General features: G+C 41.4%; 1 protein-coding gene across 2 annotated transcripts; it reads right to left on the reverse strand.

Moving 5' to 3' along the window:
* Window positions 1-1,019: 1,019 nt before the first annotated feature.
* TRMT6 (tRNA methyltransferase 6 non-catalytic subunit) lies at window positions 1,020-21,358 on the reverse strand. Of its 2 annotated transcripts, none has more exons than XM_073003019.2 (11): window positions 21,151-21,358; window positions 18,493-18,620; window positions 17,561-17,670; window positions 16,448-16,539; window positions 16,279-16,362; window positions 8,979-9,103; window positions 7,367-7,687; window positions 6,402-6,483; window positions 4,509-4,611; window positions 3,256-3,342; window positions 1,020-1,876 (listed from the first exon to the last, which is right to left on the reverse strand). In XM_073003019.2, exons 1-11 carry the CDS (start codon window positions 21,267-21,269, stop codon window positions 1,712-1,714), a joined length of 1,416 nt encoding a protein of 471 aa, XP_072859120.2. In that variant the 5' UTR covers window positions 21,270-21,358; the 3' UTR covers window positions 1,020-1,711. The 2 variants fall into 2 exon arrangements, with proteins under 2 accessions (XP_072859120.2, XP_072859115.2); XM_073003014.2 differs by having other exon boundaries at window positions 6,402-6,487; window positions 7,332-7,687; window positions 21,151-21,354.

The raw sequence follows: 21,358 nt of genomic DNA on the forward strand, positions 1-21,358 counted from the left end.
AAGTGCTCAGTACCATTTTTATCAGGTGGTCAGCTGCAAAATCACATGAAACTGTTGAACTATCAGGGCTAGATTTCTTTCTTTTCAAAACAAGCCTCATGACTGCATATACAACAGTGAAAACAGAAGCAGCAATTGAGGAACTATTGCCATAGTCTTGTTAATATCATGAACAATGCTGTTTGCATAGCACTATATTCATCTTCATGTAATTGCTTCAGCCATATAGCCTCCAGAAAGCCAATATGGATGGGTTAATCTGAACAGGCAGGTAACAAGATCAAGGTAGGAGTTTTTTATTCCCATGAAGTTGGTTCTTGCCCTGATGCCTTAGAAAGCTGGATAGACATACAGTGGTGCCTCGCTTAATGAGGATAATCCGTTCCAGCGAAATCGCTGTAGAGCGAAATCCTCATTAAGCGAAATAAAAAATCCCATTGAAATGCATTGAAAACCCATTCAATGCGTTCCAATGGGCTGAAAACTCACCGTCCAGCGAAGATCTTCCATAGGGGCGGCCATTTTCGGTGTCTGTAAAGCGAGGAACCCATCCAAAAGCACAGTGAGGAGCCATTTTACACAGTGGGCTGCCATTCTGAAGCCGCCCATCAGCTGTTTTAAAAATATTGTCTAGCGAAAAATCAGTTCCCGAAGCAGAGAACCTATTGTCGGGAAGCGGAATTTGCCTATTAAAACATCGTTTTGTGATTGCAAAACAGTCATCATATAGCGGTTTCATTGTTTAACGAGGCAATCGTTAAGCGAGGCACCACTGTATAAAAAAGTTGCAATAGCAGCTTCGTAAGAAGAAATTTGGGTCCAGGCATACTGTTATGATACACATGAAAAGTATTCACACTGTGTTGATGCACTGGGTACAACGGTACTCCTAGTTTCTATTTCTGTGTTTCTCGTTCTTCATTACCTACTGATCTTTCCATTCCGCACAAATATGCCTGCTAGTGATAAAATTTGTCTCCTCTAAAATCATTTCATTATCAGAAGAAAAAATTCCTATGTTAGAAAAAAGAATCTCATAATTTATTGAAGTCCAGATTTACAGATCAAATTCTACATAATAAAAAGTTGTTGTATTCAAAAAGAACAATGGAAATGAGCTTTTATTTTTAAAATGTAAATGACAATGAATTTTAAAATGTACACATAGTGTCCCTTAGTTCTTGTGTTCAGAAAGGGTAAAAATATATAGTTAGCATCAGCAGTCCTGTTTTCTCCACAAATGATGAAATCACACAATTTTGCAGCGTCCACTTCATATGCTAAAACATCCAGTTCTCAGGATTTTGACATGCCATGGGCTACAACTTTTTATATCAAAGTAAGCTGCAGTGAGATTATAAATGAAAGGGTGTTGCAAACACGGGATGTAAATTCAAAGCAAAACTCTGCAACAGGGTAGGGCTGGCATTTCAGTCAATTTCTGCAACAGCTTCAGGAAGAGCAGTTCTTAAGAGTTAGACCTAGAAGGCTTTCATTCTGGGACTATCAGAACACAGGTTGAGGCTATGGCACTATTCAAGTTTGAATTGCTTACAAGAGCACACAATTCTCATATGAGCCTGACTTGTTCACAATAAACTTCTCTTGACAGGAGCCAGAAAGAAAAGTGCACTCTTAAGTCCTCTTCAATATAGTTAGCAAGAGAACAGAAGGATCAGCTGCATCCTAAGAAAAACAGCTTCTTCAGGTATTAAACATGTTCTTGAAGTTTACGTTTTTTAGATGTTGGCTCTTCGGCCATCTGTGGTGCGTGGTCACCAGTTTTGACACCTTCATTTATAACAGTGATGCCTGTCAGTAGGTACCCACCGCCACCGCTCATCATCAATTTGGGATGACTTCGATCAGTCAAGACCTTTAAAAAGAAGAAGAAATGACACACGTCATCACTAAATAATAATTCCAAATTACGTTGAATCGGTTAAGTGACAACAGCATACGCATTCACAAGACTGATCGCTTAGTGTTATAGGAAAACTCTGAAGTAGGCTTCTACTGTACAGGGCAGTGGCAGAAAACCTTTTTGAACCCAAGTGCCCAAACTGGGGAAAGAAAGAAAGAAAGAAAGAAAGAAAGAAAAAAAGAAAAAAAGAAAGAAAGAAAGAAAGAAAGAAAGAAAGAAAGAAAGAAAGAAAGAAAGAAAGAAAGAAAGAAAGAAAGAAAGAAAGAAAGAAAGAAAAAGAAAGAGAGAGAGAGAAAGAAAGAAAGAAAGAAAGAAAGAAAGAAAAAGAAAGAAAGAGAGAAAGAAAGAGAGAAAGAAAGAAAGAAAGAGAAAGAAAGAAAAAGAAAGAAAGAAAGAGAGAGAGAGAGAGAGAAAGAAAGAACCAACAGGCGGTAGGCGCAGCAGCGGAACTGGAAGTGGCAGAGGAAGGGGGAATCGAGACCCCACTCCAGATCCTGGCCCACTGTCTGTCGAGGATTGGTTGCCTGGGGGGCGGGGGAGTAGCGATCCGGCGACTTATGGCTCGCGTGCCGGCAGAAAGGGTTCTGTGTGCCAGCTGTGGCACGCATGCCATAGGTTCGCCATTGATGTTATAGGGTAATGCACACAAGCGCAGAAAACAAGCACTGTAAAAAAAGATGATTTAAGAGATTTGTCCAAGTATCAACAAGCAAGGTAAGTACACTCAATGCTAATAGGTTTTCCATCTAGCAAGTACAATTATGAAAACATATGGCTATCATACATACCCAGAACATTGGTCCGTCCATCCATGTTGTTAGACCAATATCTGAGGTCTCAACATACTTGAGATGCATTTTCACTAAAGCTACTAGGGAAAGAACCTAAAACTTTTTGCATGGGAAGTATGAGCTCTGACAGTAACCTGCAGCCCTTCTCTGTTTCTTCCCAGATAGCTTTCAATGTACAGTAACCCTAGCTGTTGCATTTCACAATCAAAGTCCACAATGAACAACCATTTAAACTCTTGCAGCTTTTGAAAGTCCAGTTACTTAGCAGATGGCTATACATTTCTGCTCTCTTAGAATGAAATAGCACTATTTGTACTTTTACCCTAAAATTAAAGAGGATGGACATGTATGTTAAATTCATCATTTTTTCTACTCAGGTGCAATATAACGTTTTGTTGCTGACCATGATGATCAGGATACTTGATTCAGATATTTTATCTGTGTTAGAGTTATAAAACTGGGAGGATCGGGTACTGAACACATGCAATTCTACACCAGACAAGCTTGCATTTTTGATACATGCACAGGAACAGTTCTTACCTGGTAGTGTCGTAACCATGTTTCAGAAAGTTTCAGATTAATGACTCCACCTTTCTCTCTCAGTTTTGTATAGCATTCCAATAATGGCTAAAAGAAGACATTTTGATTTAACCATACTTTTCAAAAAACCCTTTGAAATATAATAGTGAGTCAAAATTTTATTGTTTATGGTCATAGGTCTTTACAATATGCAATATATGATATAAAAAGAAAATCCAAGTTTAAAAAACATGCATTTTAGAACTACAGTGGTGCCTCGACTTATGACCGTCCTGACATACAACCATTTCGAGTTGCGACCAGCTCTGGCAGCAAAATTTTCCTTTGACTTGCAGCCTGAGCTTTGAGTTGCGATCAAAAGAGGCAGGGATAAAAGGCAGGGAATTCAAATTAGACAGCTAACCGTTGGTCGGCGAAGAGCTTCTTTGTAGTTCTTTCACCCCAATGGTTAGAGTGTGTATGTGCCAGAGGAGGCTTGGTGCCTGGCTTCTGCTTCTGAGTGAGAGTGTGTTTGTTGGCAGGGAGGCTTGGGACTGCCTGGTAAGGTGAGGTGCTGCTTTCTGCCTTTTAAAAACTTCCTGTTCTGGGTGGGTTTTGCAGGGTGGGTTTGGGCTGGGGCGGAGTTGTTTCTGTGCTGATTTTTTTTGTGTTTTTGTGTTTATTTTTTTCAGCCCCAGCAGCCTTCTGATGGGGCTTGCTGTGTGCTTTATTTTTGGTTTTTTTTTTTAAAGCCCCAGCAATGGAGCTTGCTATGTGCTTTATGTTTGGGTTGTTTTTTTAAAAAAAAGCCCCAGTGCCTTCCGGTGGGGCTTGCTGCATTGTTTATTTTATTTTGGGGGGGTGGGTGGGGTTGGGACGGAACGGATTAATCGCATTCCAATGCATTTCAATGGGAAATGGTTCTTCAACTTATGGCCATTTCGAGTTATGTCTATATTCTGGAACAGATTATGGTCGTAAGTCAAGGCACCACTGTACATGTTTTAAAATGTGCCCTTCTTTGAGCAGCTCCAACTATGGACCATTGAATTAAATGGCATTATGGTCCTTGAGAAAATTAAACCTCAGGTTCTTGGCTGCCAATGCAAATAGTACTACAGCATATGCAACAAATCGCTGATTGTCAATAAGCAATCTTAATGCTAATTCCTTGGGTGTGCAATTCGGGAACAAGTGGATAGTAAATAAGAAGACATTTTGATTAACCATGCTTTTTGAAAAACTTTGAAATATAATAAGACAAGAAAATGTACCTCTTTATATTGGCAGTAAACAACAAAAGGCCTTGAAGGAGCAACAAATTCCAATAATGACAGCAATAAAGGTGCTGGATGAAATCGACTGGCTATGATTAAACTGCAACAGAAAGTTTTATACTGGTTAGTTTTCTTTCCTAGAATAGTACAGGTCTGTTAATCTTTTGTGCAAATGGAGCTGAAATAATGAAGGGCAATTTCAGACAAAGCATATTTCCTCTCCGGTAATGGGTTTTACAAACAAATTGTTCTACCTATGATCCCTTTTTTCATTGATGCCAAGCAAGGAAAAATATGTTTCAGACGCAACCATGTAAATATCGTTTGGATCTTAAGCTATGTTAAGCTTAAAAAAAAACCTTCAGGGATGGAAGACTTCCAATCTCTTCTTGTCCTCTGCCTGTCCCAGGACGTTCCTCTAGAGGATCAGGGGGTTCTCCTGAAGAATATGATTGAGGCACAGGGGGGCAGTCAGCCTCTCCCTGTGCCTCAACCCCCATTGGTCCTATATTGCTCTGGAGAGGATTTTCAAGAGTGCAGAATGGAGAAAGGGGACGGGAAATATTTGTTCTGCTACCTGTCTTTAGCCGAGTTTAACTATAAGACTATGGATAGGCCATGCTGTTCTGTATAATGGGAATTGCAGATCCGCAATATCTCATGGGTCAAAAGTTTGTCACGCCATTCTACAAACATCCCACATAGGCTTCCTTCTGTAGACATTGCTTTTGGGACTGTGAACAGCTCCTTCTTGTAAACTTCAAATTCATAAAAACCCGTAAGGGGTGTGAAGAGTTGTTTTAGATTAAAAAAACTGATGGTTGTTGATGACTCCTAAGCCACCTTTGCTTCTACCAATAATCAGTCACAGGATCCATCATGTCCAGGGATGGGCAACTGTGGCCTTCTAGATATTTTTTGGATTGTAACTCCCATCACTCTTGACCACTGGATACAATAATGAGATCTGATGGGAAATGCAAGGCGAATACATTTGGAGGGCCATACCAGTTGCCTAACTCTGGTCTACCTCCTGTAGATGAGATTCTCTGAGAAGATCTATCTGAGGGATGACTACATGGGCATTTAGTCCACTGCTTGGTCTGCTGCTGGGATGGGCTGGTTTGCTCCTAAAGACAGCAATTGAACGACATCTTTGCTGCAGTCAGCCAGTACGCCCCCAGAGTGGTTCTACCCACATCCTTCTGGTCCTTGTTAGGCAGAGGCTCTTTTTTGGAGTGGATAGGATTGCTCTGCTTTGGTTCATTTCCAGCATATGAAATAGTTGGGAATGAACCAAAAGCAAGCCCTCCCCTGTTAATTTGCCAGTATTGTGAAAACGGCTCAGGAAGAGAGCCACTTCAGGATACTGGCAAATTCAGGATACTGGCAAATTAACTAGGTCCTTGGCTCTGTCAAGGAAGTGAATTTTTGTTTTAAAGAAAAGTGTACTAGGACAGCACATATGTACTGTATCACTTTTTAAAAAAAAATAAAAGAGAACTGAAAAAAATTTCTCTTGGAAGTAGGAAAAACAGGAAGGAGCAAGGAGAAGGATTTTTGTTTGCTTTTCTCAAGAGAAAACCTTAGCCATCTTTTTCAAACCTGGCTTGTTACGACATCCTAGATCACTAAATGGGTTGTACTGGAGAACGGGATGGGAAAAGGAGGAGGTTTGAACGGAGAATGGTACAGTGTAGAAAGGCAGCAACATTGGTGAAAAAAGAAACAAAAAAGAAGTTGAAACAATACTGCATGCTAGAGGTGAAGTCACCACTTTGAACACATGGTTAGAAATACAAGAGTCAATGCACTATAGAAACACACAATTTTCAAATTAGATTAAATGATACGACACTTCAGGCAAACCGTGACATAGATCAAACTCACCCATCCGCATCTTTATCTTTCAACAAAGCAGCAGTCTCTATTAACTTTTTTCTCCTCTTCTCCTGTTTCTTTTGTTTGTCATCTGTCTGCCAAGCACATAAACATATTGACCAGCAAAAATGAACATCTAAGGACATCTTTGTACCCAACTTTGCATAATTATACAGCAGACAAGTCAGAATCATAGAATAATTGAGTTGGAAGGGGCCTATAAGGCCACTGAGTCCAACCCCCTGCTCCATGTAGGAATTCAAATCAAAGCACATCCGACAGATGGTTGTCCATTTTCCTCTCGTATGCCTCCAGTGTTGGAGTGCCCACCACCTCCCAAAGTAATTGGTTCCATTGTCATACTGCTCTAACAGTTAAGAAGGTTTTCCTGATATTCAGCCTAAACCTATCTTCTTGTAGCTTGAGCCCATTATTATGAGTCCTGCACTCTGGAATGATCAGAGAGACAGATCTTGCCCCTTCTCTGTATGACTACCTTTCAAGTTCCTTACATTTAAATCCTAACATTTATTGTACCTGCATAGGAAAGCTTGGGCCTTGACTGATTTACAGCTGGCTTTAGGTCAGTAAAAGTAAGAGACTACCCACACCATGCCAGAATACATTACAGTATACGTATGGTACAATAAACCTGCAAGTGTGAATGAACTCAACATGGTGTTACAGGACTCTGAGTCTTAGCAAAAGGCCATGACAAGTGACTTTAATTGTGAAAAGATGTAACAGATAAGGCACTGAGCTGGTAACTGGGGCTAAAAGCTATCTCTGAGACATGTTTTTAGTAATGTTAAGATACCATAGAGGCTTCAGAGCTGAAGATGGGATGTCAAATAGACTAACACAAAACAGGAACACTTGGATTAATTCTTAAACAACATTTCCTTTCTGTGTCTCAAAAGTTGGTCAATAAAATCTTACTGTTCCCTTTGCTTTATTATTGTCAAATGCTTCACCCTCAGTTGGAATGTCCACCATTTCTTGTTCTTCTGGTTGATCGCTCTCCATTGCTAACTCAGCACAGCATTCCATATCTGCTTCCTGTATGGGGTGTTGTTTGTCGTCCAGTGACCCATTGCTGTCTTCTGTCACTGCCATGTTCTCTTCAGGCTCAGAAGGCAGTATATTTAAGGAAAACGTTCCAGAGAGAACACTGTTCACTTTGCTGAGAGGGAACTCGTAAAGAGTCTGAAAAAAGGATTCGGGAAATCCGAAACAGTTTGCGGCTGTTCTAACAGGTCCTCCTCCTGGATACATATGAACAATAGATCCGTAACCTGCAAGCATAACCAAGGTCAACTTGATAAGCATCTGAATGAAGAGAATTGCATCAGGACAGACTAAATAAATCCTGTATGTACATCAGAGAATTTGCAGGAGGGAAAGAGCCAAGAAAGGCAAACATTTTGTTGAGGTTTCACATGATATCAACCAACACTTCTGAAAGGGGGTAAGCAGTTTACATTCGCAGCTTCAAGTCACCAAGCGCTAATCACAACATGAACATTCAAGTGGTATGAGGCTTGTTAGCACAAGCAATTCCAGGTAAAATGAAAACTGGCAATGGGAAATATGTGAAGATCTTGTGAACGTTTTCACTATCCAGACTGGAATCTAGGTCCGAGTAGGCAAGCTCTGGGGGTCTAGGAGCTAATTTTCAACTCTAGAATCTGCTTCAGTTCATACCATTTCCCAAGAATGAAACCAGAACTGGCCAGATGTTTGCTTCTGGTTTCAGAAAATCCCTCCTGAGGGGTAAAACTATGTGTGTGGGTACCCTGTGCCCTGCTTTAAATGAGAACTACCAGAGTTCTCCTTTGTTTTGGCCATAAACACATTAATCCTGAAAGGGTTGCTATTCTGGCTTCAGAAATGGTGATGGTGGTGTGGGTTATGGCCTGTATGCTGCTCACAGCTGATCTTGACTCCAGACCCAAAGAACAGTGCAACTCATCTGCTCACAATTCTGAAGGAGATTTGGATTCAGGTGTCAATAGTTGCCCCTAATTCCATGTCAGGTGACAAATCTGTTCTGAAGCTGAACTTGACTGGCAAAACCAGTTCACAATAAATCAAAATAATTTATGTCTTTCAATGCACTGGATCTGTCCAGGGAGCCATGTCTAAAGAAGTTCTCTGGAACCTAACCCAATCTGAAGAACGCTAGTACAGCATTACTGAATAAATAATCACCAGTGACCACCCACAAGCAGCCAGTAAGTAATTACAACTGGTATTTTTAAAAAATGAACTCGCAATGTTGCCCCCTAATTGCCTATTTCAATCCAGGTACACTTCAAAGTGTCTTTGGGGGAAATAAAACTGAGTGTTCCCAAATAGCTATACATTTTATATATTGCTTTGGGGGAGGGACTTTGTATTGTGCTATGACTGTTTCATTTGTGAAAATGTCTTCCACCATTAACACGTTTAATATAAGATGATAAAAGATCACACTTCTAAAAGGCCAGATTCATATTCTATCATAGAAATACTATGAATTAAAATTATATTCTTAAATACACGTAAGCCAAGACAAACCAAATTCTGCAGACTCGCTGTTCTTACCTCCCATTCTCTCCATAACAGCACCCAGGACCAATCCAGCACAGGTTTCCATTACAATCATCTTGTTGCCAGCACGCACGTTGCCACAGGTCAACATCTGGGCTAGAGTGTCATATCTCAAATAGCTACAAAAACAAAGATTACTTTCATTCCTGACATGAACAGTATTTAAAATCTGAAGAAATACAATCAAATATTTTTCTATTAACTTTTTATTTCATCTGCTTTAATTAAGGAAATATTTACAAAACCTTAGGCTGCAAAGATATAGGTTAGACTCCTACATCCCTTACATACTCTGGATAACTTAAACGGCAATAAACTGTCACCAGTTAAGGAGTCCATGCTTGTATTTCTCAGTGTGTGCCAAGTCTCATGAATGGTGTGCAACAAGGAATGTAAATGCCAACATCTTAGCTACTGGAAATTGTAGCCATTCATAGAATTCAAAGGGCTAAAACACAATTTAGCCCAATTCCTTGCTGTTAAAACAAGGCTAGCCATTCAACAATACCTACACTGAGCTCAATGGCTTGATCTCAAATAACCACCAAGAGAGCTAAGCAAAAAGCTATTATTTTCACAGCTGCTCAGTTCTCTAAAAAGATATTGTTGTGATACAAAAGGCAGACAGACTGTGTAGCCCAAGGAGTTTGTTTATGCTTCAAGATACTACAGAAGCTTCTGTTTAATCACATACTAATATTTTGGTAATATGAATTACATAATGGAAGACATTAGTCATCTGAAGGCTTTTACTAATGATTAGAAATCAGCCACCTAGATCAGTGAAAAAGCTAATGGATCACCAGCTATGCCTTAAAGCACAGAGCTGGACTTGAGTACTTTTCTGTCCTTTACCTTTTATCATTCCTGGCAACAAAAAAACAAACTCCTTGGGCCACACAGTCTACCTGCCTTTTATTGTCTTGTATGACCAAATGCTTCTGCCAAGAGGTAAATCGAACTGTGAAACATAGACAACAAATATAATATTGGATGTTGTGGCTTTTTTGGGCTCTTTGGCCATGTTCTGAAGGTTGTTCTTGTGATGAGATGGGTTTTTGAGTTAAAATCTTTTAAAGGCATATGGGTTTTGTAATTATGAAGTGAGCCAGAGAGGTTCCATTTTGTTTCTTTGTATATAATATCTGTGCTATGCTGACAAGTTGTTTTCTAGGCGAGCAGAGAGCATGTTATTCTGAAGGCCTGAGAAGGACTCTGTGTGATTAGATAGATGGAAATGTTGTGACTCTTTGAGAAACCACCGTAACCCAAATAACATCTGCTGTGTATGAGAAAGAATTCATGTGATGTAACAGGACTGTTTGCCTAGTAACGAACTCTGATTGGATGACATCGTGGGAAGGTGCATTAGGCCCTTGCCAGTTACTCTTGAAAAAGGAACTTTTTACCTATGGACTTTGTCTTTCCAAGACCGACCTTTCAGTGATTCGTGACCTACATTTCAGCCATATGGGACTTACCCTGATGTCTTGAGAGAGAGTTTGGTGGCCTACCTACATGGACTGGTTTATATGCTTTGCTGGATTACTTTTGGACTTATGGGATTTTTCCTAAAAGGACTGTGCATGGACTATTTTCTATGGACTGTTCTATGGAATATTCCTTATGGACTTCTTTTCTTGGAATACTCCATATGGATTATGCTCTAGTAATTTTGTAAGGACTATGGTATATTTACTGGATTTTCTTTTCTAAGGACTATGGGACATATAAGGGATTTTTACTTTTGTTTAGGGGTTTTTATTCTATAGGATCACTGAGGACTATAGCCTTTTCATAACCTACATGGATTATTTTGGTTTTTACTAATGAATTCTTGTTCTGGAACTGTTTTGATTCTTTTTTAATGTCTTTTTGTATTTTTTAATAAGGTTTTTGAGTACTATTCTATTTTTCATGTTTTCTTTGCCTCACTACATCTGTGTAACTAAACAGCACAATGCTAGTTTATTTGTTTTGGTTTAATTTGGCTTTGAATATCTAGTAACATGCTTTTTCTTTAATAAAATAAAGATTATAAAACTCATTTGGTTTCCTGAACAGTACACTTGTCATAGGGTCATCTGAGAGTGCTGCCTCGGCCTAGCTTACTTAGAGTCCTGTCAGTGGTGCAAGTTAAGTCTAAGGACTACAAAGCCCACTTGACCTTTTCACAATAATATCTGAGAGTACCAGGGTGTTCTTGTGTGGGCAGACTTGTGAGAAGGAGTGTTGTAGCATGGCTGGCTGAATTGGACTCTTTCAGCTCATTTTAGCATGTGCAAACTCCTGATTGCTCTCTGTCCAAGCGTACACGTGTGTTTTCGAACCCGTGTTCGTCACATGGTGGCAGCTGCGGGATGGACCACGTGCTGGGTTTTGTAGTACCTCAAGATGACCAATTTTTGTTCTATCTAACAGCTTGAGTAACTCTGATCCACAAGCTAAGTTTTGATTGCAGTGGGACACTGAGGCTTCAAGGAGCTAGGTGCTTCCCTGGGTGTAAACAGTTGCTTCCTAGGCAACGCTGTTTGCCAGCAGTTAGATCTAAAGGCTGTGGTGAGAGGTGTTAAATCTTCAGGCTGTGGTAATGTGTGTTAGAATCTGGGGTGCTCTTTTAAGAAAGAGATTCCCAGTGGGACAAGCAAACTGTTAGGAAACAATTGAATTTAAGCAGTAGGCATGTGCAGGTTGTTACAACGTTGTAGTGAAGAAATTCCAAGATGCATGTCCTTTATTTTTGGAGTGCTTGCACCCAAGTTGAGCAGGTCATTTCACAATCTTAGGATTGCATAAATGACTCTGACTGCATTGTTCTGGAACTTGCATCCAGGTTTTTTCTTTTTTGTTTTGGCCTAAGCGTACTCCTATAATCTTAGGATTTGCCGGAGCACCTGGCCGTGTTCCAGACTAGCTCTGGGTCTCCCCGCTACGATCTTAGGATCTGTCAGGAGTACCTAGTTGCATCTGGCTTGGCCTAGAGTCATGCCCTATGATCTCAGCATCTGTCGGGATGACCTGGCCCTAGAGGTATCTATCTGCACCCAGTTCAGTCAAGGATCATCTCTGTAACTCTAGGGTTCACAGAGTGATCACAGTTTTTCTTTTCTCTTCCTTTTGGATTTTTTTCAGTATTTTGGTTTTGGCAGCTGTCTGGCCTCTCACAGACCTTAGGGTCACAGGGACAGCAGTTGGTCGAAAGTGCAGAAGAGATTTTTAATTTTATTTTGGTTTGGCAGCTGTTTGTTCTCTCGCCTATCTTAGGATAGCAGAAGGTACAGCAGTTGGTCAGAAGTGCAGAGGAGATTTTTGAATTTTCCTTTCTATTATTAGAGTTTTGTTATTGCTGACCTAGCCAAGGCTAGTTTGCCAGCAGAGATGGAGGAGAAAAAACAGTCCGTGGATATACTCTTAGAAGTGGCTTCGGGATTTTTCGAGGAAGCCAAGCAGAAAATTAGGGAAAGAGATTTCCTGATACGTGAGCTTTATCAGGAAAACATCCTTTTAAAACGTTTTCTTAGCACAGAACCTGGCTTGATACAACGGTTTTTCCAAGTTAAGCAGGGTTCCTTTGGGGATTACTGCAACGAGACGCTTCAAACAATTGGGAGCAACCCTGAGATGCAAGATGTTTGTGTGGAAAGAGTTAACGAGGCCCAGTGGAATGCTAAGGAGCATTCCAGAGAAGACAGCGATTCATCGTCCGTCCAAACAAAGGATTTACAGGCCCTGGAGCCGCGCGAAGGGAGAGGAATGCAGCTGAAAGTTTGCCGGGAAATAGCATCGGACGGCGCAAGGGAAAACTGCAGTGCATTGGAAATCAGCTCAGCACCAACCTCAGCTCTTACTCAGAGCACAGGACAGGTGAGAAGTTCTGAAATAATTCGGGATGAGACTATGGGTTTGCTAGAAGAAGGAGAGCAAGGGATTTTCCAAAGTAATAAAGCAATTGCTGGGACTGAGAGCTTAGAAGCAACAGCAGTTCATGAGGGAGTGGAATACCGGGATGGTGGAATAGAGACTCAGCTTAATTCTTTGCCAGGACTTGTGTCAGCAGATCTTGATGCATGTCAGATCTCAAACAACCCCCCTTCTCTTAGCCCAGAGGGAACAGCGAAAGCAGACCCTGTTAGGTTGGCAGAGACCCCATGTAATTCATGGCAGTTCGGAAGTAAAGAAAAATACCAAGGGGGTGGCCTACTCAAGGTACCGGAAAAGTCAGCTGAGGAAGCTGGAGGAGTGAAGGTTTTCTCAGAGTCTTTGCCCAGTGCCATAGGAGGTGATAGTGGAGCAGTTTTGCAGCTAAGTTTTGAGACTGTTTATAACACAACCAACGAAGGGGGAAGCGCTAACTTTTTGGGATTACAAAGTACTGATGTTTCTCCAGAGACGGAAATCATATCTGAAACCTTTGGCCCAGTACCACAGTTAATCTTCTCAGAAAGATCTTTAGAAAGAAAAGCAGAGGTTTGGGACAATACTTATTTTCAACAGCCTATTTTCCAAGGAAGTGGTGAGAATACTGATACTGTTTCTGAGGCTATGCAGAGTACTCCCGAGGGAACTTTGTTGCAACAGCGGCCTCTTGTGACCAAACCTGATAGCACAGCTAATTCAGTGATACATGTGTCCAGGGGTGTGGCATTTCTGGACCAAGGCGTGGAAGGCATTGATCAATTTGGCCCAGGACAGATATTGGAGCCTGTGTTAGCTAAACCCCAAAACGTCTTCTCGAATTCACCGGGAGAAACTGATGTGGTGAAACTTTTTATTACAGTCAATGAAGGATTTACTGCTGTTTCTGTTCCTATAGATCTAGAAGGGTCTAAGGGCAATTTAGTGTCTGGAACTGTTGAAAGGCTTTACCAGATTTTAATTAAAGAGGAACATCGCCCTGATACATCATTTACTTGCCCTCAGGGAATTTACCAACTCAGAAAACTAGCACCTGGAATGGAAAATACCTATGTTACTTTTCAGAAATTGGTTGATGAATTGTTTGGTGATTTATATTATGTGATTGGCCATGTAGGCAACCTTGTAATTTACAGCCCTGATCCAATTCAAGCAGACCAAAATGCTTTGGCTTTCTTAGAGAAGCAGAGACATCCAAGCCCAAGATTAATGCAGTGGTATTTCAGATTGCAAAAATATGATTTTGATGTTGAACATCTACTGTTAATTCCCCACTGTTTATCTCGAATGTTTAGTGCAGATGCAAGGGGAGAAAATGGCTAGAATTGATAAAGCTCTGATGTTTAATTTTCTTGTTATTCTGTATGACTATGTTCCTGAGCATACATAGAGTGTTTTCACTATTATTATTTCATATCAGTATATTGATTTGTCAAGTCATTATGATGTTAACCCTTGTTTCATTATTTTACTGTTTGATGACTAGAGTATTATCTGAGCATATGCAGAGTGATGTATTTGATTATGTATACTAACATGTTTATTCTTCTGTTTTTCAGACTAGTAGAAGTGTCTAACGCAATTTTCTCTCATGTATGGTAAATACTGTAATTATAATAGTTCTTATGTATCAATTGTTTTGCTATTTTAGAATCATATTTGAAATGTATTACTTTATGCTCATGTTAATATCTTTCTCTATTTTGTTACTGCTTCATTATGACATCTCATCTTATTCAGTTATCAAAATTAAAACTTAAATTGTTTAGGAATTTTGTTAATCTTCAGGGGGCTTGTGATGAGATGGGTTTTTGAGTTAAAATCTTTTAAAGGCATATGGGTTTTGTAATTATGAAGTGAGCCAGAGAGGTTCCATTTTGTTTCTTTGTATATAATATCTGTGCTATGCTGACAAGTTGTTTTCTAGGCGAGCAGAGAGCATGTTATTCTGAAGGCCTGAGAAGGACTCTGTGTGATTAGATAGATGGAAATGTTGTGACTCTTTGAGAAACCACCGTAACCCAAATAACATCTGCTGTGTATGAGAAAGAATTCATGTGATGTAACAGGACTGTTTGCCTAGTAACGAACTCTGATTGGATGACATCGTGGGAAGGTGCATTAGGCCCTTGCCAGTTACTCTTGAAAAAGGAACTTTTTACCTATGGACTTTGTCTTTCCAAGACCGACCTTTCAGTGATTCGTGACCTACATTTCAGCCATATGGGACTTACCCTGATGTCTTGAGAGAGAGTTTGGTGGCCTACCTACATGGACTGGTTTATATGCTTTGCTGGATTACTTTTGGACTTATGGGATTTTTCCTAAAAGGACTGTGCATGGACTATTTTCTATGGACTGTTCTATGGAATATTCCTTATGGACTTCTTTTCTTGGAATACTCCATATGGATTATGCTCTAGTAATTTTGTAAGGACTATGGTATATTTACTGGATTTTCTTTTCTAAGGACTATGGGACATATAAGGGATTTTTACTTTTGTTTAGGGGTTTTTATTCTATAGGATCACTGAGGACTATAGCCTTTTCATAACCTACATGGATTATTTTGGTTTTTACTAATGAATTCTTGTTCTGGAACTGTTTTGATTCTTTTTTAATGTCTTTTTGTATTTTTAATAAGGTTTTTGAGTACTATTCTATTTTTCATGTTTTCTTTGCCTCACTACATCTGTGTAACTAAACAGCACAATGCTAGTTTATTTGTTTTGGTTTAATTTGGCTTTGAATATCTAGTAACATGCTTTTTCTTTAATAAAATAAAGATTATAAAACTCATTTGGTTTCCTGAACAGTACACTTGTCATAGGGTCATCTGAGAGTGCTGCCTCGGCCTAGCTTACTTAGAGTCCTGTCAGTGGTGCAAGTTAAGTCTAAGGACTACAAAGCCCACTTGACCTTTTCACAATAATATCTGAGAGTACCAGGGTGTTCTTGTGTGGGCAGACTTGTGAGAAGGAGTGTTGTAGCATGGCTGGCTGAATTGGACTCTTTCAGCTCATTTTAGCATGTGCAAACTCCTGATTGCTCTCTGTCCAAGCGTACACGTGTGTTTTCGAACCCGTGTTCGTCACAGTTCTTCCTAACGTTTTGCCAGTCTCTGTAGCCGGCATCTTCAGAGGACAGCACTCTGTGCTCACCAGTGCAGCACTGACTTCAGTAAGGTCTATCCATGATTTTGAAGAATCCACAATTACTGTTGTGAACAGTTAAACCAAACAAACTGACCACAGTCAAGTAAGAATGCAATCTTTCATCTAGTCCAGCATGATAGATGATAGATTCCTTTCCCACCCCCCCCATCCCGAAAAACATTTAAGTTCTGCAAACTAGGTTATTCATATATATTAAAACTTACTTTATTTTTCCTGGTTCTCTTGCATAGTACATCGTTGACAAAATACGGGTAGAGGGTTTTATAATGGTAATAACTGCCTCATATCTGTAAGCACAACACAATAACTGAGGAAAAGGCATAGGTGATTTGTGAGCTTCCAAATACATCCCCTTCTTAATATTCAACTTACTTCTTTTTCTTTTTCTTGATGTACTTATCCTGAGAGAATTCTGTCTTGTCTCTAAACGTGGTGCTATTTTCTATCAACTGCTGAACTATTTCCTTCAAGAGAAAAGAGTGTCACCATTTCCCCAATATGGTACAATTGTATTTAAAAGAAATAATGTAAAGAGAGTTTTGTTACTGCTGCTGTTGATCTGCTTCTTTTTATTAACACACTATTTTTCAAGAAGAAAATGCACTTGGCCAACACTAATTCAGGGATGTAGGGGGAACAAATAATCCACAGTAACTGAACAGACAGATTACTTGAGCACAGCATGCAGCCCTAAGAAAACGTAGACCCCCTGGAACCTTCTACATTACATGAAAAGGCCTTTCATTCTAAGTTATTCCGCTAATAATATGAAATTCAGATAGGAAGTGGAGGCCAGAAAATGGATCCATAGGTAAACATACCTTGTACACAACATGTCCTGTGTTCAATGCCTTTTTTCTCCATTTAAATAATCAGATGGAGGTGGGAAGACCCCCTTTTCTATCAGACAACCATTTGCTGCTTTCTGTCTACATCTGTCTGAATCTCTTTGACAGCCACTAATAAAATAGGTCAGTCGTGTTGACCTTTAGTCTTCAAGCTGTTCAGTTCCCAGAGGGCTTAAGGCAGAATGGCCAGTGGCCAGGAATTCTGAAATTTGGAAGTCCAAAACATTTGGAGGACTGAAGGTGAAGAACCACAGAAACAGAAACTACCTTAATGAGTGGGAAAGGACTCAGATCGATGTATATGTGTTTTCATCAGAGCAGTTTCTATTTGGACACTTACCACTAACCATGTTGCTTTCAAAACACAAAGCAAGCGTCTAAGAAAAAGAAGGCAGTGATGTATAAGTGGGGAAAACAATGACCTTTGCGAGTGATGTGTAAATCGAGCCTCAGAGGAGTTTTGCATGAAATCATTTCATGGTCCACCCAGTTTTCTAACTGCCTTGTATTACAACGACGTATGGCTGCAGTCTGCCTAGCTGTCATCGCATCGTGCAAATTATGAAGCCTTGAAGTTTACAGTGAGAGGTTATGATAGGCTGCCACCAAGATAAGAATAAACACTGGGTGTTGTTACCTGTCCTTTAATGCCTTTATCTTTCAAAGCCTTTATATCATCATGAGTCAGTTTCTGAGACTTTCCATCATCCACTATATTACGGTTGTCTGTACCTGCTTCTTTTGTTTCTAAAAAAAAGCACACAGAGATTTATGAAACACTGCTGGAGAAAAACAAAAAAAAATGCAGTCTTGCAAAAATTATTCCTAGAATGCTAAAACGGGAGCGTGAAATCCCTTTGTTCCAAAACTGGCAGGCATATATATTGCTAGTGAATAAAGGGCCTCTTAGTTTGCCTGCACTGCAGAGGGAGGGGCAAAGGTGGGCTCGGTGCCCTGGTTTACTAAACCAAGCTATGGCAATCCAAACCAGCCCATTAAGTTGTCTTTAGGGAAAGTCTGTGATTCAAGATCTGTTGGGCGACCATTAACAGGGCTGATAATCAGCAAATTTGACATCATTCTTATAAAAAGGCAGGGGACCAATCTGGAATGGCCCCCATGTTAGATGATATTTGTGGGCACGGCTGTGTCCATTGAGATGAATGGTTTAGGTGGGGAGTGGTTGTTTTCCAGTACCTTTACTCGAGCACACTTTCTATTTCTGATCACTGAGCACAGATCATGGGGATTCTTCCCTTTCTTCCCAATAGCATGGAGGTAGATGAACTTTCATGGATCGAGGAGCGACCCCAACCCCTTTAAGGAGGAATCCTTTACTAGACAACTAAATAATGTTGTTTTTGTGACTTTTCCTTGTCTGAAGTATAACTGGATTGGCAAGCCCACCTTCTTTCTTCCCAAATAGCAAAGCTGATTCACTGCTGATTCAGGACAACACATATAAAAGATGAACAAGATTTTTTAAAAAGTTCTAGCTGGGCTGAGATTTCCCCTTAAAAACAACACGCTGTACTTTGCTCAGAAAATGATTTGCCTGTTTCCACCTACCGGTCGCCATCTCTTCCCCTCTCTTTTTTGGCTGTAAGCTCCCACCGCTGGTCACTTCAAAGGTTGTTCCATAAATATGTCCAATGGCATTATCTAAGTAGAACCATTGCTTTTCAAAGGTAATTTTTCTAGAAGAAAAAATAAATTAAAAAGTAATACCATACAAACCTTAAAGGATCAATCCACCCCCCGACAAAAAAAATGAGAGTAAAAACAAAAACCAGAAAAAGAAATGGGATTCAACATTTTTAAACCCAGCTTGAAATGTAAGTATTTTCATCTTCAATAAAAATCAGGAAAAGGCTGTGTGGTCCCCAAAACAATACAAATGCAGGAACAGGTGACACCTTTACTGGACTGCTTTAAAAAAATGAAAAAATGTATTTTTTAAAATTATTTTATTAATGTTCCATAAATGTACAGTGACAGATTTTATTTTCTTGGGCTCCATGATCACTGCAGACGGGTACAGCTTATTGGGAGGAAAGCGATGACAGACAGCATCTTAAAAAGCAGAGACATCACCTGGCCGACAAAGGTCCACATAGTCAAAGCTATGGCTTTTCCAGTATTAATGTATGGAAGTGAGAGCTGGACCATAAAGAAGGCTGACCACTGAAGAATTGACGCTTTTGAATTGTGGTGCTGGAGGAGGCTCTTGAGAGTCCCGTGGACTGCAAGGAGAACAAACCTATCCATTCTGAAGGAAATCAACCCTGAGTGCTCACTGGAAGGACAGATGCTGAAGCTGAGGCTCCAATACTTTGGCCATCTCATGAGAAGAGAAGACTCCCTGGAAAAGACCCTGATGTTGGGAAAGTGTGAAGGCAAGAGGAGAAGGGGACAACAGAGGACGAGATGGTTGGACAATGTCATTGAAGCAACCAACATGAATTTGACCAAACTCCGGGAGGCAGTGGAAGCCAGGAGGGCCTGGCGTGCTCTGGTCTATGAGGTCACGAAGAGTCAGACACGACTTAATGATTAAACAACAACAACAAAAATGTACAATATCATGGCCACGTAGCCAGCAGGAAAAAGTTGCCAAAGCTTTATGTAGCAAAGAGCAGCCTGAATGTTAATAACAACAATGGCAGCAGTCAAGATGGTCTACAGCAAGGGGTCCCCAAGCCTGGTCCGTGGACCCGTCCCAGTCTGTAGCCTTGGAAGGACCAGGCCACCAGGACAGATGAGTGGCGAGCAGGAGGTGAGGGATGAGCAAAACTCTGCCTCCTGTCAGCACACTCCTCTTAGGTTCTAATACTGATCTGACAGGAGGCGGAGCTTCACTCCCTGCTCCCTTCCTCCTGCTGCTCGATCAACTGTGCCTGTAGCACTGGAATCTAAGAGAAGCCAGCCCTCCTCCTAGGTTCTAAGCCGCTGCTGATCCAAGAGGCAGTGGAGCTTCAATTGCAGCTCACCTCCTGCTCGCCATTTCCTTTATGATCTTGATTCAAAGCTATCCTCCAACAACCTATTGCATAACATGTACTCTCCCCCCCCCGGTCCTTGGGGGCATGGTCTTCAACTAAACCGGTCCCTGGTGTCAAAAAGGTTAAGGACCACTGGTGTAGAGCAGTGGTCCCCAACCTTGGGCCTCCCAGATGTTCTTGGACTACAACTCCCAGAAGCCTTCACCACCACCTCATCCTGGCCAGGATTTCTGGGAGTTGAAGTCCAAGAACATCTGGAGGCCCAAGGTTGAGGACCACTGGTCTCTAGAGGATACCCTCTTCTGCTCGCTACCATTCACACTTGCTGAAAAACAATCCTGACAATTGTTTTATGTTTGGGTGAGAAGTGGCTAAGTGGTGCAAAAAGGCATCACGTGCTGGGACCTTCCCTTGCCTTATGTCACTTTGTGAATGGAAAGAAGCAGAAGAGGGTATCCTGTAGAGAAGACTACTGTATCTTGAATATCCCACGTTCTTCAACTGGAATGCTGTTGTTATCTTTTTTAAGGGGCAGGAGGAAGAGTTGAGTTTCCTCTACCCCTTGTTTATATAGCCTTTGCTGAATCTGCAGAGTGTAAGTTACTGGGGGCAGAAACTACTGCCCTCATCCACTTTCTGTCCAAATGCCCTGCACAATTCCAGCAGAGGCAGCTGGCCAGATACGATGACCTGCACAGCAGCAGCATCCTACGCATCTGGACGTCCGGAGGCACTTAAGCCTTCAGGTGGCTTACTCAGAGCAAGCATATCAGGCAAAATCCAAGGAAACCAGACCAAACCAAGAGGCACCTTAAAGAGGAGCTATTCAATTTTAACGCGAGCTTGTGTGCAACCGCCCACTTCGTCGGACGCAAGGGGACAGGATGAGATGTTGGATGACAGATCGGTGTCTCAAAAGAGAGCCGCTCAGTCAGTCCCAGGAAGATGCTTGGCAAGGCTCTAGTCCGTGACGGCAACGGGTCCAGAGGAGGGAAGGGGAGGGGCTGCCTCGTCTAGCCCGAGCAGGCGGGGGGGGGGGGGAGAAAGCAAGCCTGCCCGCCTCCCTCTTCTTCTCCAAGGGGAGGCCGAAAGAAACGGGGGTGGGGTGAGGGGGGGCGGGACGGAGGGAGGGAAAAGTTTAGGATACGGGCGAGGGTCAGGATGCGGCCGAGCACGTGCTAGATGCGATTCCCCGGCAGCGAATACACCCCGAACGGGGACCTACCTTCGTTTCACCACGGCGACCGCCTTAAAGACCTCGTTCCGCTTCAGAACAGCCCAGTCCCCTTCGCGGATCACATGGGAGGAAGCGGCCGCCGCCGCCGGGCTCGGACTCCCTTCCATGCCGCTCGCACAGCCCGCTGCCAAGCCCACTCCCCCCGCCTCCACTCCCCCGGCCGCTCACACCGCTCTCCGCAGCCGGCCACTCTCGA

This window comes from Pogona vitticeps, chromosome 1, assembly GCF_051106095.1.
Source record: "Pogona vitticeps strain Pit_001003342236 chromosome 1, PviZW2.1, whole genome shotgun sequence".
Lineage (NCBI taxonomy): Eukaryota > Metazoa > Chordata > Lepidosauria > Squamata > Agamidae > Pogona > Pogona vitticeps.

Bases quoted from the DNA above. Each gene is read 5' to 3' on its own strand.
- TRMT6 (XM_073003014.2), bottom strand. From the start codon at position 21,269: ATGGAAGGGAGTCCGAGCCCGGCGGCGGCGGCCGCTTCCTCCCATGTG. The intron at 17,671-18,492 runs GTAGGTGGAAAC...GCTTTTTTTTAG, and splicing joins AGGGGAAGAGATGGCGACCG to AAACAAAAGAAGCAGGTACA. The intron at 1,877-3,255 runs GTAAGAACTGTT...TTCTTTTTAAAG, and splicing joins CATGGTTACGACACTACCAG to GTCTTGACTGATCGAAGTCA.